Source organism: Alligator mississippiensis, chromosome 9, assembly GCF_030867095.1.
Source record: "Alligator mississippiensis isolate rAllMis1 chromosome 9, rAllMis1, whole genome shotgun sequence".
NCBI lineage: Eukaryota > Metazoa > Chordata > Crocodylia > Alligatoridae > Alligator > Alligator mississippiensis.
Genome location: NC_081832.1, coordinates 37,771,614 through 37,788,083, shown reverse-complemented (window position 1 = coordinate 37,788,083; position 16,470 = coordinate 37,771,614). Strand labels below are relative to the sequence as shown.

Here is a 16,470-nt window from a genome sequence, read left to right as displayed (position 1 = left end):
AAGCTTCTGCACGTCCTTTTTGAATTGTGGAGCCCAAACTGGACGCAGTACTCCAGCTGCAGCCTCACCAAGGCTGAATACAATGGGACACTGATGTCCTGGGATTTGCCTGAGAAGCATCTACAGATGCAAGCCAGCATTTTGCTTGCTTTACTGGCCGCAGCATCACATTGAAGGCTCATGTTCATCTTGTCAATCATGACCCCCCAAGTCCTTTTCATCCGTTGTGCTAGCCAACGTAGCACTGCTGAGCCTATAAGCATGCTGTGGGTTTTTCTTCCCAAGGTGGAGAACCTTGCATTTTTCAGTGTTAAACACCATCAGGTTCTTGTCTGCCCATTTCCTGAGCCTGTCAAGGCCAGCCTGGATCACCCTCCTGTCCTCAGGTGTGGACGCTTTACCCCAGAGTTTGGTGTCATTGGTGAACTTGGCCAGTCTGCTTCTGATACCAATGTCCACATCATTAAATGAAGATGTTAAATAGTGTAGGCCCAAGGACAGAGCCTTTACGGACCCCACTGGTCACAGTGCACCACGACAATTGACTTGCGTCAACTACCACCCTCTGGGTTGTACCACAGAGCCAATTCCCCAGCCCATGGATCGTGGTGACACTGAGGCCTCAGTTACCCAGTTTTGCTTAGAGGTGATTATGGGATACCAGATCGAAGGCTTTTTTAAAGTCAAGATATATGACATCAATCTCTTCTCCTTTGTCCAGGTGATAGGTCACCTGGTCGTAAAAGGAAATAAGATTGGTCAAGCAAGACCTACCTGCAACAAACCCATGCTGGCTATCCCTCAGGATGTTGCCATCGGCCAGTCTGTTAAGAATGGCCTCTTTTATAATCTTTTCTAAGACCTTCCCCGGGATAGAGGTCAGGCTGATGGGCCTGTAGTTTGCCGGATCCACTTTTCTCCCTTTCTTAAAGATAGGCACCACATTGGCCTTCTTCCAATCTTCGGGCACTTCACCAGAGCACCAGGAGTTCTCAAAGATCCGTGCCAGGGGCTGAGCTATGATGCTTGTCAGCTCCTTGAGTACCCTGGGGTGTAAACTGTCAGGGCTGGCTAACTTAAAGGTATCCAGCCTCTCAAGGTGTTCCTTCATGAGGTCAGTATTGATGGAGGGTAAGGAATCTCCCTCACCTGGGCCTCCCTGTCCCGTAATGGGCAGGGGTATCCCGTGGGACTGGTAAAAGACCAACACAAAATACCCATTTAGCAAGTTGGCTTTTTCCTGGGCGTTGGTTGTCAAGTTGTCCCATCTGGTTTAGCAGGGGTCCAATGTTGCCCTTGCTTTTCCTCTGGCTCCCCACATATCTAAAAAAGGACTTTTTATTGTCCTTGATACTTGTAGCTAGTTGGAGTTCCATCGCAGCCTTGGCTTTCCTGGTTCACTCCCTGCAGGTCCGGACCAGTGCAGAATATTCCTCCTTGGAGGTGGATCCCATCCTCCATCCTTTGTAGGTCTGTCTTTTAAGACGCAGGAGGTCCACTAGTTCCCTGGAGAGCCAAGGGGGCTGCTGTGCCCTTTTTGCTGCCTTTCCTCTGAGATGGAATAGACTTAGCTTGTGCATCCAGGATTGCTCCTTGTATTGCTGACTGACTTGCCAGCTTTACAGTGGATGGTGAAGGTGATCAGTTTATGGTCACTGTCACCCAGCTTCCCTTTGATCATTAGGTTGCTGATTAGGTCGTCCCCTGTTGCCAGTATCAGGTCGAGCAGCGCTTTACCTCTCATTGGCCCATAGACTTCTTGCATCAGATAGAGCTCATCCATGCATGAGAAAAAGTTTTGCAACTGCTCAGATTTGGCCGAGCACTCTTCCCACAAGATGTCTGGGTAGATGAAGTCTCCCATGACAACCATGCACCAGGAGCGTGCGGCCTCAGCCAATTCCCTGGTGAACTCCTGGTCAAGCTCTTGATCCTGGGTGGGAGGTCTGTAGTAGACTCCCACCATTGTTTTCTCTGTGCTGTGTTCCCCACGGATTTTAACCCAGAGGGTCTCCAGTCCACCCTGGGCGCCAGTGTCGGCTTGCAGGGACGTGTAGCTTTCCTTGACATAGAGATCTACACCCCCTCCCTTTTTGTCCACTTGATCTCTCCTGTACAGGGTATAGCCATCTATGCCTGTGGCCCAGCCCTTTTTGTTTATTGCATAGAGAAAGATTGTGTGCTTTCATTAACATTGGACTGGACCTATTATAAACATCAAGGTGGAGTAAGGCTGGGGCATGAGGGGAGGTTGGAGCCCCAGACTCCTATAGTACAATTAAGAGTCTGTCAGCTTCCAGACAGACTTAGGGCTGTAATAAATGGGGCTGAGTACCTCCTGATTGTAAGAACTAGAAAGCATAGGAGGCAAATTTAATCAGAAGACAGGCCTGAACTCTAAAGACAAGGAAACAGTGGCTCTTGTATGAGAAGAGATGTTTTTGAGCAGTTAAAGAGGTTGATGATGAGGCCCAGAGTGTACAGCGTAGATAAGCTTTCAGGTACTACAGTACCCTTCCTCAGAGATCTGTGGAAGGGTACTGTGGTCCTTGAAAGCCTGTCTAAGTCTGTTCCAACCATGCAGTTGGCCCAATAAAAGATATCACCCACAACAGTCCTTGCCTATTGCACAATGGTACTTTGTATGCATCAAGGTCTCAAACTATGGCTTTGATCCAGCCTAACTGATCTCACCTACGTAGGATTGATCATAGCAGCTCCTGTCTCTTCAGTGAAGCAGCATTGAAAAAATTTAGAGTTAATCTAAAAATTGCAACATGGATTGAGCCAAACTGCTATGCCAAAAAGTGTTATATACAAGACTAAAACTCTTTTGTCAAGTCAGTTTAACTGGGTGGTTCAAAGTGACAGGCCCCACCATTGAAACTGAGCAGCACCCAAATCCTGACAATTTTAATCCTATCCCTGGCATCTTTCATAAATGTGTTTTTGGGAACATTACTTGTAATCAGCTTGATGTTTCTGCAGGGGCTGCTTCAGGAAATCTTGCCTTAAGACAAAACTTTATGGTCTAATAGCTGATATTTAAGTTGCCTAAAATCCACCAACTTTCTGGAGTTTGCCTTCAGAAGCATTATCAAGAAAAATAGGAGGAAGATGAAAAATTTTAATAAGACTTCAGAGTAATATAATCATGACTCATATTCCTCAATGGGGTTTTTTGTCTGTTTTAAACAATAAAACTGGATGTGATCAGAGAAATCCAAGTTAGTGGGTCATTTGTTAAGGTCTGGTATTTAGACTCTTGCATGAGATGCTCATAAAATACTCAGATTTTTATAACTTGTTTGGCGTAGGACTTGGGAAAATCCAAGGCTATGACCTTTGTGAAATTTATAGCTTGCAGTACCCCACTTTCAGCTTTTACATGGTACAAAGGAACAGTTTAGAAATATTTCAGAATCTGTTGTCTTGTAAAAACTTAAGTACTCCTTAGGCAGTAAGACATCTATGTGAGCTACTGCTTTCTCAAAAGCCCTCTTGTGAGTGACACACTGAGTAGTGAATTTGCATGATGGTCTTAATCAGTAGTGAATTTGCATGGTGATTAAGACCACAGTTGCTTTGCTTAGAATCTAAACACAGTGAATTCAAATGATTTTCCTAATATGTACATTAGCATTGTCTCTTTCTCAGTACATGGAAAATAGTGCTGAGATTGGGAGTTGGAGCTGAAAATAAGTATGCTCTGTACATGCTGCAGCAGGCCAGTAGGGGGTGCTCCTGTGTTGAGCCACCCACCTCACTGTGCCCGACCACCTTCCAGGCTCCGAGTGCCTCCCTGGGGGCATCTCAGGACCTGTGGGTTGGGAATGAGGGTCACTGGCAGGGATGGGTGGGACCGTGGTTTGGGAGTGAGGGCCAAAGGCAGGAGCAGGGCACCAGCATATCAGGGCGGCTCAGCACCACAAAGCTGGGGTGGGGGGAGCACATCCTGGTAAGCGAAAGGGGCAAGGAGAGCTCAAATTTTCCATGATAAAAAAAAAAAAAATCAAATGCTAAACTATAGATATTTAGAATTTATTTTATTATAATGATTGAGGCACTAGTAGGCTTCCAAATTGCTTTAAAACGGTGAATATATCAACAAAACATTGTGTTCAACTCATATCTATATGCATAGTGATGTTTCATTTTAATCATGGAAAAATGCAAATTTGGGGTTTTAATCAGAGAATTTGGGATTTTTAAACAGAGAAAACCAGGATCCCTGCAGGATCCAGGTTTTCCGTTTTCCACGGAAAAACGGAGAAAACCACGGATTTCCTGGTTTTATCAGAGAAAACGTAGATTTTCTCTTTTAGCAGACAAACCCACGGATTTCTCCCTTTTGCGAAGAGCTCTGCAGGCTGGCTGAGTTCCAGCCTGCAAGAGCTGTTTGCAAAAAAGGCAGGAAAGCCCCAACCCTGCCCAGAGGGGGAGGGAGAGGGGGAAGAGCAGAGCCTGCAGCTTTTAGTCAGTCGTAAGGCCTAGGTCAGACTCACTTTCTTCCTGGAGCCTGTGAACTGGTAAGTGGGGCTTGCAGGGGGCTGGGGGGTTGCGGGGCAGGGCTGGGGTGGAAGCTGGCTGGAGGCTGAGGGAGCGAGAAGGTGTTGGGGAAATACACGGAGTGCCTGGCCAGCGTCTCCATGCGCGCTTCCCTTAAGAGCTGCTAGAGCCGCTTAGGTATCACGTGTCCCCAGCCAGGCACTCCAGCTGTGAGCGGGGAAGGGAGCAGGGCTTCACTGAAGGAAGCAGCGCGGGGCTGCACCACTCAGAGAACTGGCAGGCACAGAAGGCATGGCAGTGGGGCAAGGAGATCCCGGCATGGCCCTGCTGTTCCCAGCCATGCCGAGTCTTGCCTGTGGGGCCACAGTGGCCCTGTGGGAGGGAAACAGGGAGGGAGCTCAAGCCCACAGCCTGCCCCCTGTACGGATCTGGGGGTGCAGGTCCCCCTTGCTCCCCGGAAGTGTGCACAGCTACCAGGAGCTAGCCCCGCCCCTGCCGGAGCCAGCAGCAGGCAGCAGCAATGGGGGAGCCAGCTCCGTGCTCCTGCTGCAGCTGCCTTCTGTTGGGGGCAGGGAGCTGTGTACCTGGGTCTGTAGTCCCATAGCCCTGACAGCTGGGGGCCCCTTCCAGCAGGGCAAGGGGGCAGGGGCTGTGGGTGGGGGGCAAGGGGCATAAGCAGAGTTGGGGGGCTGTTTGTGGGGGCAAAGAGCACCAGCAGGGCTGGGGAGGCTGTGGGGGGAAGTGAGGGCTACCAGGAGGGGCTGTGGGGAGCCTTCAATTTTAATCATGGATTTGGGGAGTTTTATCAGAGAATTTGCCGTTTTTTTATCACAGAAAACCAGGATCCCTGATGATCAGGCCTCCTGTCTACCTAGCCCAGGTGCTCCCAATTCCCCCCCTTCAGGCTGCCAGTTCTGTCACCCTGGCTACAAAAGTCCTAGTGGTAAAGTCCTCACCTGGCATCCTCTTCTCTGTAACAGAGCTATGGTTCCCTATTACAGTAACATCATCTCTTTCTACTATGAATGCCCATGTTTTTCTTTCAAACTTTAGCTGACAGTTTGTCTTGGGTTGCCTCCCTTTTGCCTCTTTCTTCACCACAGGAATTTTAACTTCAGATCTTTGCCCAACCCACAATGAAACTAGTTCAACTAATTCTTTCTCCTTTCAGGCTAGAACAGGAGTGTCAGACACATGTTTCAGCATGACTCTGGAGCCCAGGGGGTTAATAGGGCTGCTACTTGTTTCCTCTTTTCCCTTGCCACCAATTTTAGTCTCCAACAGCAGCTAAAACCCCCAAATTCATAGATTCATAGATGTTAGGGTCGGAAGGGACCTCAATAGATCATCGAGTCCGACCCCCTGCATAAGCAGGAAAGAGTGCTGGGTCTAGATGACCCCAGCTAGATACTCATCTAACCTCCTCTTGAAGACCCCCAGGGTAGGGGAGAGCACCACCTCCCTAGGGAGCCCGTTCCAGACCTTGGCCACTCGAACTGTGAAGAAGTTCTTCCTAATGTCCAATCTAAATCTGCTGTCTGCTAGCTTGTGGCCATTATTTCTTGTAGCCCCCGGGGGTGCCTTGGTGAATAAATACTCACCAATTCCCTTCTGTGCCCCCGTGATGAACTTATAGGTGGCCACAAGGTCGCCTCTCAACCTTCTCTTGCGGAGGCTGAAAAGATCCAGTTTCTCTAGTCTCTCCTCGTAGGGCTTGGTCTGCAGGCCCTTAACCATACGAGTGGCCCTTCTCTGGACCCTCTCCAGGTTATCCGCATCCCTCTTGAATTGCGGCGCCCAGAATTGCACGCAGTACTCCAACTGCAGTCTGACCAGTGCCCGATAGAGGGGAAGTATCACCTCCTTGGACCTATTCGTCATGCATCTGCTGATGCATGATAAAGTGCCATTGGCTTTTTTGATGGCTTCGTCACACTGACGACTCATGTTCATCTTGGAGTCCACTAGGACTCCAAGATCCCTTTCCACCTCTGTGCCACCCAGCAGGTCATTCCCTAGGCTGTAGGTGTGCTGGACATTTTTCCTCCCTAGGTGCAGCACTTTGCATTTCTCCTTGTTGAACTGCATTCTGTTGTTTTCTGCCCACTTGTCCAACCTGTCCAGATCTGCTTGCAGCTGTTCCCTGCCCTCCGGCGTGTCTACATCCCCCCATAGCTTTGTGTCATCTGCAAACTTGGACAGAGTACATTTGACTCCCTCGTCCAAGTCACTGATGAAGACATTAAAGAGTATCGGTCCAAGGACCGAACCCTGCGGGACCCCACTGCCCACACCCTTCCAGGTCGAAGCCGACCCATCCACCACGACTCTCTGGGTGCGACCCTCCAGCCAATTCGCCACCCACCGGACTGTGTAGTCATCCACGTCACAGCCTCTTAACTTGTTCACCAGTATGGGGTGGGATACCGTATTGAAGGCGTTCCTGAAGTTTAAGTATACGACATCCACCCCTACTCCTGCGTCCAGGTGTTTCATAACCTGGTCATAAAAAGAGACTAGATTGGTCAGGCACGATCTGCCTGCCACGAACCTGTGCTTGTTTCCCCTCAGCATAATTTTTCCTGCCGGGCTCTCACAAATGTGAGCCTTGATCATTTTTTCAAAGACTTTGCCAAGGATGGAGGTGAGACTGACTGGCCTATAGTTGCCCGGGTCCTCCTTCCTCCCCTTCTTGAAAATGGGGACCACATTGGCCCTTTTCCAGTCCTCCGGGACTTGGCCCGTGCGCCACGAGCGTTCAAATATTCCCGCCAGTGGCTCTGCAATGATGTCGGCCAGTGCCTTCAGCACCCTCGGATGGAGCTCATCCGGGCCTGCCGACTTAAAGGCATCCAGTTCTTCCAAGTGACTCTGCACCATCTCAGGGTCTACGCATGGTAGTCTGGCGCCTTGCTGCTGCCTCTCTACAACCCCAGTGAGAGACTTGTCGTGCCCCTCACTTAGGAACACTGAGGCAAAGAACTCGTTGAGGAGTTCAGCCTTGTCCCCCCTGTCCGTCACCAATTGTTTCTGCCCATTTAGCAGGGGCCCTATTCCTCCCTGGGCCTTCCTTTTACTCCCTATATATCTAAAAAACAATTTCTTGTTGTCTTTTACTTGGGTTGCCATCCTCAGCTCCATGGTAGCTTTGGTCCTCAGCTCCATGGTAGCTTTGGAGAATTCAGTGGTGGGTAAGGGCAGGTGTTCTGGCAGCTGAGGCAACAAGTGTTACGAGTCTTGAGCGTTGTCATACAGGCCACGAGAAGCTCCATGAGCAGGATGACCTACCTCTGCAGGATGGATCCAGTCTGCAGGCTGTATGTTTTTGACTCCTTGACCAAAAGAGTTATGGTAGTTGTTGCTTTCTTATGTTCCCACGCATTTAGTTACTTTTTCCAGGGAAATTTTGACATCTTCATTTTATTGCTGTTCCTCATAAGGAACCTAATTCTCAATTATGATAACTGATAACATAAAGCAGCCTTATGGAAGTTAGAGATGGTGCCTAGAGGCCACAAGTATGGACCCCATGGCCTTGAATACAGAGAACACAGATGGAACATCTGTCCCACATGTTTTTTGCACTGCTTTATTCAGAAATTCTTCTGTTTCTGAAATGCAATAGCATGTAGTTACCAGAATAAACCTTTCTATTGTCCTAGATCAGTGGTGCTTAACCTTTTGGCCTTGCGGGCCAGATGAAAAGTGTGGAGCAGGTCTGCAAGCTGGATCAGACCCCTTGTGCCAGGATCAGGCCCTGGGGGCACTGCACCACTTCCACCTGCAGGGATCAGGCCCTGGGAGCCCTACATTGCCTTTACCCAATACTGCTTGCCAGGATGGGGGCCTGGGAGCCCCGCACTGCATCTGCCTGCCAGGATTTGGCCCTGGGGTTCCCATGGCACTTTTGCCCAGTCCCACTCATTGGGATCAGGTTCCAGGGGCCCTGTGCCACCTCTGCCCAGCCCCACATGCCAGGATCAGGCATTGGGGTTCCATGCTGCCTCTGTCCAGCCTCAGCATGCTGGGATAAGGCCTGGCATTTCCCTGTGCTCCCACTTTAGCACATGGTGCCACAGCCCAAAGGGCTCCCCATGAACCCATGGAGAGCCTTGCAGGTCAGATGACATAGCACTTGGTGAAGATCTGGCCTGTAGGCCAGGGGTTGAACACCCCATCCCATACTGATTAGTCAGCCAGTACCTTAATGAGTGAAGGGCAAAGTGCAGAGGAAAAAGGAACAGGTGAAAAGATTGAAAACCAGGAGTAAAGAGTAACAACTTGGTCTGGGGTTTCAGGTTGTGCTAGATGACATTGACAGTACAATCAGAATCTCCTGGGCTGACTGCTGCCAGCATCCTGAGTCCAGCAACTTCTCTGATCTGATCTACAGTGACACAAAGAGTGCCTTTGCTTTGGTGCGTGAAGCACTGGCAAGGAAACACAAGACAGTACAGGTGAGAAGGTTCTGGAACATGACTCCCATGGCATTGATAGCAATTTCTTCCTCCACTTGACTTCTGCCAAACCAGTCCAATTTCTCACTTGTTTGTACCTCATCCAACATACCTTCATTTTTTGTATGATCTCTGGCCATCTCATTTTCCCCATTGCATCTGCCTTTCCATTGCCTCCAACTTTCTCTGTGATTTTCTGTTTTCACCTTCCACTATGCAACAAAACCTCTGCCTTCAGGCAGTCTGTTTTCCTACCTCTACCAGCTGACTCACTTTGAATTGTTATGCTGCATCTGAAAGTGCTGTTGCCTTCCAGTGCTCTTCTCCCTGTTGCATATTGGGACCATCTTTTCAACTACTTCCTATCACTTACTCTCTTTTCTGCTTCTTCTTCCAGGCCTTATGGCAGCAATTTTCTGCTAGCCAGGATTCTGTCATTTCTCTGCAACATCAGAAGAAGCAGCAGGATGAGGAATGCAAGACGTTGCAACAGAGGCTTAAGCAACTAGAGGAGGAGTGCAAGACACTCACCAGTCAGAGGCAGCACCTCCAGTTGCAAGTAGAAACCCTCAGCAGGTCAGCTACCTGTCTGCTTTGCTTGTCCTTTAGGGCATCTACTACCTGCTTTGGGGTACAGTAGCAGTTTATTTGGTGGAAAGAACTTACCTCTCCTACACTATGCTTAGTTTTGCTCAGCAGATTAATCACTTATTGTCTTCACTGTCAGGTTCAGACCTCCATTCACCACCACAATGCTAGGACTGCCTCTGGAATTTAGCGTACTGCTGGAGTATATGATGTATCTTAATTAAACTGCACCTGAACTCTGCTGCTGCTATAATAAGCCTTTCAGGTGCCTTGTGCATTCCAGATTTGAGGGTAGTCCTCTTCTGGCCATTACTTTCCACTCAGGAACAGCCTCCTTACCTCTTGCTTACCACCTCAGGTGGCCTGAGAGAAAATTTCACAAGTCACACGTACATCAACCCTCACCTGCTCCTTTGCAACCTGATTGGTGCAAATGGGCCACTTGGTTCTCCTCATCCTGTTGACTGGATGCTTATTCTTTGCAGCAACTGTGTCAATCTAGAGAAGTCCAAGAAAGAGTTGAAGCAGCAGCTGAAAGTGGCTGAGCAGGAGGCCTGGCACCTGCGTCAAAGCAACACTAAGCTGCAACTAAAGGAGGATGCAACCCAAGGGGAGAAGGAGGAGCAGCAGGAAGAAATGGAAAGGGTGCTTTGGGAGAAGGAACAACTGTGAGCTCTACTACATTTTCCAGTGGGCAGGGGAAGGGGCATTGAAGGATTATGCCAGGAGTGAAGGAGGGCCTCTCTGCACAAATAAGGGATTGGATTTTTTTTCCCACACCATTTACAGTATAAAGAGGAGTAGCCATTTAAAGTAGGATGGAGGTACCAGTGGTGCCTGGTGGCTGCCATTATTATGCTCTGTGGAAGGGTGCTGAGAGGATAAAAATTACTGACACTTGGTGCTTAAATTCTGTGGTGCTGGTGTGAACTGTGGTATGTAGCAAGTAACTTTATGAAGCAGATTAAGGCAGACTGCAGCATTCTATACTTGCTGAATTTTCAAGCTGCCTTCAGCTAGAGCCCTGAATAGGGAGGACCTTTGAGGGAAATGCACCAGAGAAACAGTCCAGGATCCTAAGTGACTAATCATGTCATTTTCTGTAGCCAGCAGTATATAAGGGAATGATGTAACCAGCAGTATATATGGCTGCTTCTAATTCCTTAGTTTGAACGACCAGCTGCTTTCTTACAGTATCATTAGCTGGGGGGCTCTGCTTCCCTCTCCTCACCTTGGGTAAAAAAGGGTGAACAAATTGATATTGACCCCTGCCAGTATCTTCTTTCTCCAGCTCTCCAGTGCTGTCTCCACCTTATCTTTCAAGTCTTGGTTTGAGCTAAATTCTTAGGAAGTTAGACAACTGCACATCCTGGTGAAGATGAAAGACTGAGCACTGTGCAGTCTGCATACTGAAGATACTGCAGCCCCTGTCACTCTTACCTTCCTTATGCAGGCTTTATGGACACATAGAAGAAAGGTGCCAATACAGAATTCCAATACAGAATGACTGCAGGCTCAGTTCAAATGACAAGGCTTGTCTAGATTTATTGCCTACAAAGCATTTAAATCCTAACATTTACGATCAGCTGTTACAGGGTGTAGGTCAAGATATAGGGTACAGACATAATTAACAAGTTCTTCAAGCCTAATATATCATCAGAGAAAAGCAACTCTAGCCAGTGATATTTAGGAATCCTCAGGTACCAAGTAGAAGGATGATAGAAATGACTCAAATAGTCATTGCACAGATGGGAGACACTTGATTATATCCTGCTAATGTTTTGGATTTTGAAATGATGATGTCTTTTAAATTTAAATCTCTTATTTCCCTTTCCTCCCCTCTCAGTCAGAAAGACTTAGGTACATTTGAAGCAAAACATTCGCTGTTATGGAGCAAGTTGGTAGCTACAAGGGAGGCCCTGGAGAAATCTCAGCTTGATGGGGAGCTGGTGAAGCAAGAGAAACATGAGCTTATCCTGGCACTGGAAAAGGTATGGGCATATCTTTTCTGTCCAGCAAACACCATGCCTACATTGTGTTTTCAAGAGAAGTTTCAAATAACACTTTCAGCACTGACACCATTTCCTGTGGTATTCAAGACCTAAACATTGTTATTCCTAACACTACATATCATAATCAGACCATAAAAGTTGTTCATGGAATTTAAGGTGTGTGTGCATAGGAGAACCACTGAGATTGTAGGACTGAGTACCAGGAAAGAGGACTTACTAAGGGAATTATATCTGGGAATAGTGATATGTACAGAGAGCAACTTGAAGTACGAGGGAAGAGGAGTCTGAGATACAGCTGACATTGAGTTTTTTAAGTGAATCTTAGGTGACAGCAAGAGAGATATTTCAGAGTTTTGTTTTCATCTCCTTCCTTCCTTTTTTACCTATCTAGGCTGAGCAGTCAGTAGCCAAATTAACAGGGGCACAGAATGAGTTGAAGGCAGAAGTAGCTGATCTACAGGATGTGGCAGCAAAGATGAGCAGCATTAATGAGGTCTTAGCATTGGATAAAGTCCAGTTAAACCGGTTTGTTTTGCAGGTAAGCAGAGGTCTCTTCAGGGGTACCATGGGTTGGTACTTTGTTTCAGGCATCCTTAAAACTTCTCTAGGAATGGTAGGACAGTGTGGGTATGTCATTATTTTCTTTGCCTACAGTCAAAGCGAGTGCCATGGTTTTCTTTTTTCTGATTTATTCTGTGCTTCTGTTGGCTACAGCTAGAGCAGGAGAACCAGGCTTTATCAAGCAAAATAGAGAAGATGGAGAGGGCAAAGACTTCTGTGCAGGAGGAGCTGAGCCAGTCTAAAAGAGTGTCTGAGGAGCTCTGTACAGAAAAAAAACGGCTGGAGCAGTTACTGCAGAAGACTGAAATGCTGCAGGAAGAGCTGCAGGTAGAATTGAAGACACTGAGAGAGGAGAGAAAAGAGATCCAAGAAAAGCTGAATCAGGTGAGAACAGCCCCCAGCTGTCCTGCATGCAAGCTTTTTGGAACACTAAGCCCTGGCTCTATTTGGTTCTTGAACATCCTTGGCACTAAGACACCCAGTACTGCCGGAGACTCAGTACAGAGATGATCACATGGATTTTATGTGTTTCTTTCTGGGCACATCTTAGACTGACAGCTTTGCCGAGACCCTCCAAGTTTATTTGGGGTTTGAATTGTGTGATAAAAGGTATGAGGCACTGGGTAAAGAAGGTCACTTTCAGTGTGGGTGGAGGTATTAGGATATTATGCTGCTATAGTTCTTCCACTCAGAATCACAAGGCAAGCTCGCAGGGAAACACTGCTGTTACAAGAGTGTCACATTTCATCCTTGTATTAGGGCAGAGCTTGGCACAGGGCTTCAAGAGGATGGGAGCCAGAGGTGGGCTACCCAAGGGCTACTGTGGCTGCCGACGTGGGCTAGAATCCAAAGGCTACCCAAATCACCTATGGTATCCACCCCAATTTCCTATGGTCCCAAATTGCAACAGCAGTAGCTAGACAAATAACACTCCATTCATGACACTGCATCCCAGGAGCATCTCTTTTCTGAGAGTTCTGTAGGGGTGGCAGAGTTGACTGTATACTAGCTGGTCAGGCTCCCCTCCTCTCCCCTGCCATGTCAGGGCACTCTCCTGTGGAGTTGCCCAGTTTTGCAGTCTTTATACCAGTGCAGCTGGATGCAATGTGAGGTCAGCAGCCATCATTACACATTGCAATAGAAGGTCTAAGGTCTTAGAAGAGTAAGAATTGGAAAATACAGAAAATAATATTGTATTGATCAATGATGTGCTACCCCTGGATACTATATGCAGTACAGATCACATCTTTCCAGGAGGATACTGCATAATTAAGAAGGACAATCAGAGAAGGATGGTAAAATCAGCTAGGAGCCTAAAAGATTCAAAAGAAGAAATTTACAAGATTGGAATGATTCCCTCTTACTCTTTTCTTCTTCAGTTTAGTCGTAGGAGTATATAAAATACTGAATGGTCTGGATAAGGAATGTATGACATCACAAGAATAATGAAACATTCAATGAAACTGAAAAATTGCAGTGTCACAAGTGACAATAGAAAACGCTTTTTCATACGGAATGTAATTGTACTGGAACTGTACATGTAGGCAAAGTTGTTCATAGTGCCTTCAGAAGAGGATAGGAAGCTACTACTTGGGACACTTATGCTGTAACTGTTACACTTGTAGTGATACAAGTACTAAATAGCACAACCACTCCAACTGTAACCCTGCCTCAAAGTAGCTCACATGTATAAGTTTAGGTTCATGTACATGCAGTCATTGCAATATAACAGCTGTTGCAGATATGTAGATTAGTTTATTACACATCTTCCCCTTTAAAGCCAAATTTTGCATTTAAAAAAAAAATTGCACCTTTAGATTTCTAGTCTCTGTAGAGCAAGTATCACTTTCTAGTTTGGCTCCCATTCATTACCAGTGGCATTCAAGGAATGTTGATGATATCAGTGGTTCAGGTGGTTTTCTCTGCTCTTACAAATGCATTGTGCAATGCTGGATAAGATCTTTGAGCTCATATGAAAGATCTGGCCATCACCCTGCTTGGCAAGGATGATCCTAGCACCTAGTGACATTTGATACATCATGCAGCTTGAGGAGAATTTTAACCTGTATGCTTAGTAGTTTGATGAGACAACAACACTTCTGCTTGTAGTATAATTTCACATCACTCTTCCTGGTACAATGTGCTCTCAGGGCACATCTAGTGTTTGGATGGCCAACCCTCCTGGCAGTACCTTGACAAGCTGGTTACATTTTTGGTCAGCTTGCTGTGCAGACCAGATTTCTGCCAACTCATGTTTTGTTGTGTATGTTTAGCTATTTCTTCAACCAGCTATTGGTCAGGCACTGGGCTTCTTAACAGTGCAACTGCTGCAACAAGATGCTTACTAGAAATATGTTGAATCATAAAGGGGTACTTCATCAGATGAACCTTGAGTGCAGAAAGAATGCATTAGGTTGTTTTGTTGAAGATATGGGTACTAGTGGCTTGTAAGTGATTGGTTTCTATAGAGATACTGAAGCCGGTGATGAAATTTTGAAAGTATTAACATGTCCAGGTAATTGCCAGAGCTTAACTGTGTTGGGCAGAGTTCATATGAGGTATATGCTGTAAAAAGGGGTCCTGGTTTTCCCTGATAAAAAATCTCAAATTCCATGACTAAAATGAAAGGCCCCCACAGTTCCCCTGGCTGTGTTGGTGCCCCTCACTACCCCCACCTCCCCCAACAGCCTCTCCAGCCCTGCTGGTGCTACTCACTCCCCACCACAGCCCCCGTGCCCTGCTCCTGCCCCTCACCCCCCACCCATAGCTCCTGCTCCCCCAGCCCTGCCGGAAGGGGCCCCCAGCTGCCAGGGCTGCGGGGCCAGGGACCAGGGTCCGCAGCCTCTGCCCCTGGCAGGAGGTGTGGCAGCTGCTGCAGTGAAGGGGAGCATGGAGCCCAGTTTCCCCCCCTTCCCCCCGCTGCTTTCCCTCGGGGCCTCCACAGCCTGGCTTGTGCAACATGGTGCTGCAAAGAATGGTGGGGCCTCATAGGAAAGCTGCTTGCTGCTGCAAGCTCCGTGCTGCCCTGGTGACATGTGCCCTGCACATGGGGCTGCAGCAGAGGCGGCGGTGTGGGGTTACCTGCAGGGGACGTGTCGCCAGGGCAGCACAGGGCTCGCAGCAGCAAGAAGCTTTCCTGTGCAGCCCCGCTGTTCTTTGCAGCGCTGCATTGCATACGCTGGGTTGCAGAGGCCCTGGAGGAGGGCAGCAGGACTGGAGCCCAAGGCTAAAGTGGACAGCATGCTGCCCATGCCCCGCACACAGATCTGGGTGGTGCAGGCTCCCCCTGCCCCCAGGAGTGCATTCAGCAATGGGGAGCTACCCCACCATGAGCTGCTTGCGGCCCTGTCCCACTCCCTGCTGGGGCCCTGCGGCTGTGCATTGTGGCCCCAAGCCCCAGGCACTGCCCAGCTGGACAGTAGCCGCAGCCTGTGCCCAACTCCCTCACTGTGGGGGGCCTCAATTCCCCCCTCCCACCCCCACCACAAACACGCATTTACCTGTTGGATGCTCTCCAGGCTGCCTGGTGGCCATGTGCACATACATGCACATGGCACCCCCTGCCTAACCACCCTCCTCCTGCTCCCTTCTTGCCCCCCCAGGCTGAAACTCTGCCAGCCTGCAGAGAGCTCATTGCAAAACTGCAAAATCTAAGTTTCTCCAGTAAAATGAAAAATCCACGTTTGCCTCTGGTAAAAGATAAAATCCATGGTTTTCTGTGTTTTTCCGTGGCTATAAGTTTCACCTGGCTGTAAGTTTCACCTCACCCTCATTCTGTTCCACTCCTAGCCCCTAAGAAGATTCATCAGCCAAGTTGATAGTTGGTTTGCATGGGTCAAAAATGGCCAAACCAGGAGAGGTACAAATGATTGTCTTGATCTCTCCATAATTTGTCTCTTATGCAGGTCTCCATATCCTCTCTGTAATCACAATGAAGGTGGGAAGTGACCATACCCTGATAACATCTTAGCTTATTAGCATTTATAAGCCCAGTGATTCTATCTTGCTCTAATTGGGCTGATTGTGTGGCCTGGTAAGCAGGCACTGTCTTGTTCAAATTCACATTTGCCCAACCTTAGTGTAAGTCTAGCTAGATATTGCAAATGGTAAGCTTTTGAATCGGTATCTTCCAAATGGAATAAAAAATGTAATGAGAACAGATGACTTGAGAGTGGTATCTGTAAGAATGGTGAGTTGGCCTTGTTTTTGCTGAAGATTTTAGCAACTTGCAACTGATCAAATATGTGCTCAGCTACTGAAATGGAGTAATATTCATATTTCACGCTTGTGTTGAACTTTGAGCCATCAGTATGAATGTGCACACCTTCAAAAGGCTTTACCAT

General features: G+C 47.8%; 1 protein-coding gene across 5 annotated transcripts in view; it reads left to right on the top strand.

The window, feature by feature from the left end:
• The window catches only part of CEP250 (centrosomal protein 250), a 128,512-nt gene that overhangs the window by 54,967 nt on the left and 57,075 nt on the right, over positions 1-16,470 (top strand). For all 5 annotated transcript variants that reach the window (XR_009464367.1, XM_014598380.3, XM_019485560.2 and 2 more), the window contains 6 exons: positions 8,808-8,966; positions 9,364-9,542; positions 10,040-10,222; positions 11,401-11,545; positions 11,958-12,104; positions 12,281-12,511. Coding sequence is in view for 4 of the 5 variants with exons in the window: in XM_014598380.3 (XP_014453866.2) it covers positions 8,808-8,966; positions 9,364-9,542; positions 10,040-10,222; positions 11,401-11,545; positions 11,958-12,104; positions 12,281-12,511 (1,044 nt within the window). In the remaining variant the exon portion in view is untranslated. The remainder of the gene's footprint in view (positions 1-8,807; positions 8,967-9,363; positions 9,543-10,039; positions 10,223-11,400; positions 11,546-11,957; positions 12,105-12,280; positions 12,512-16,470) is intronic.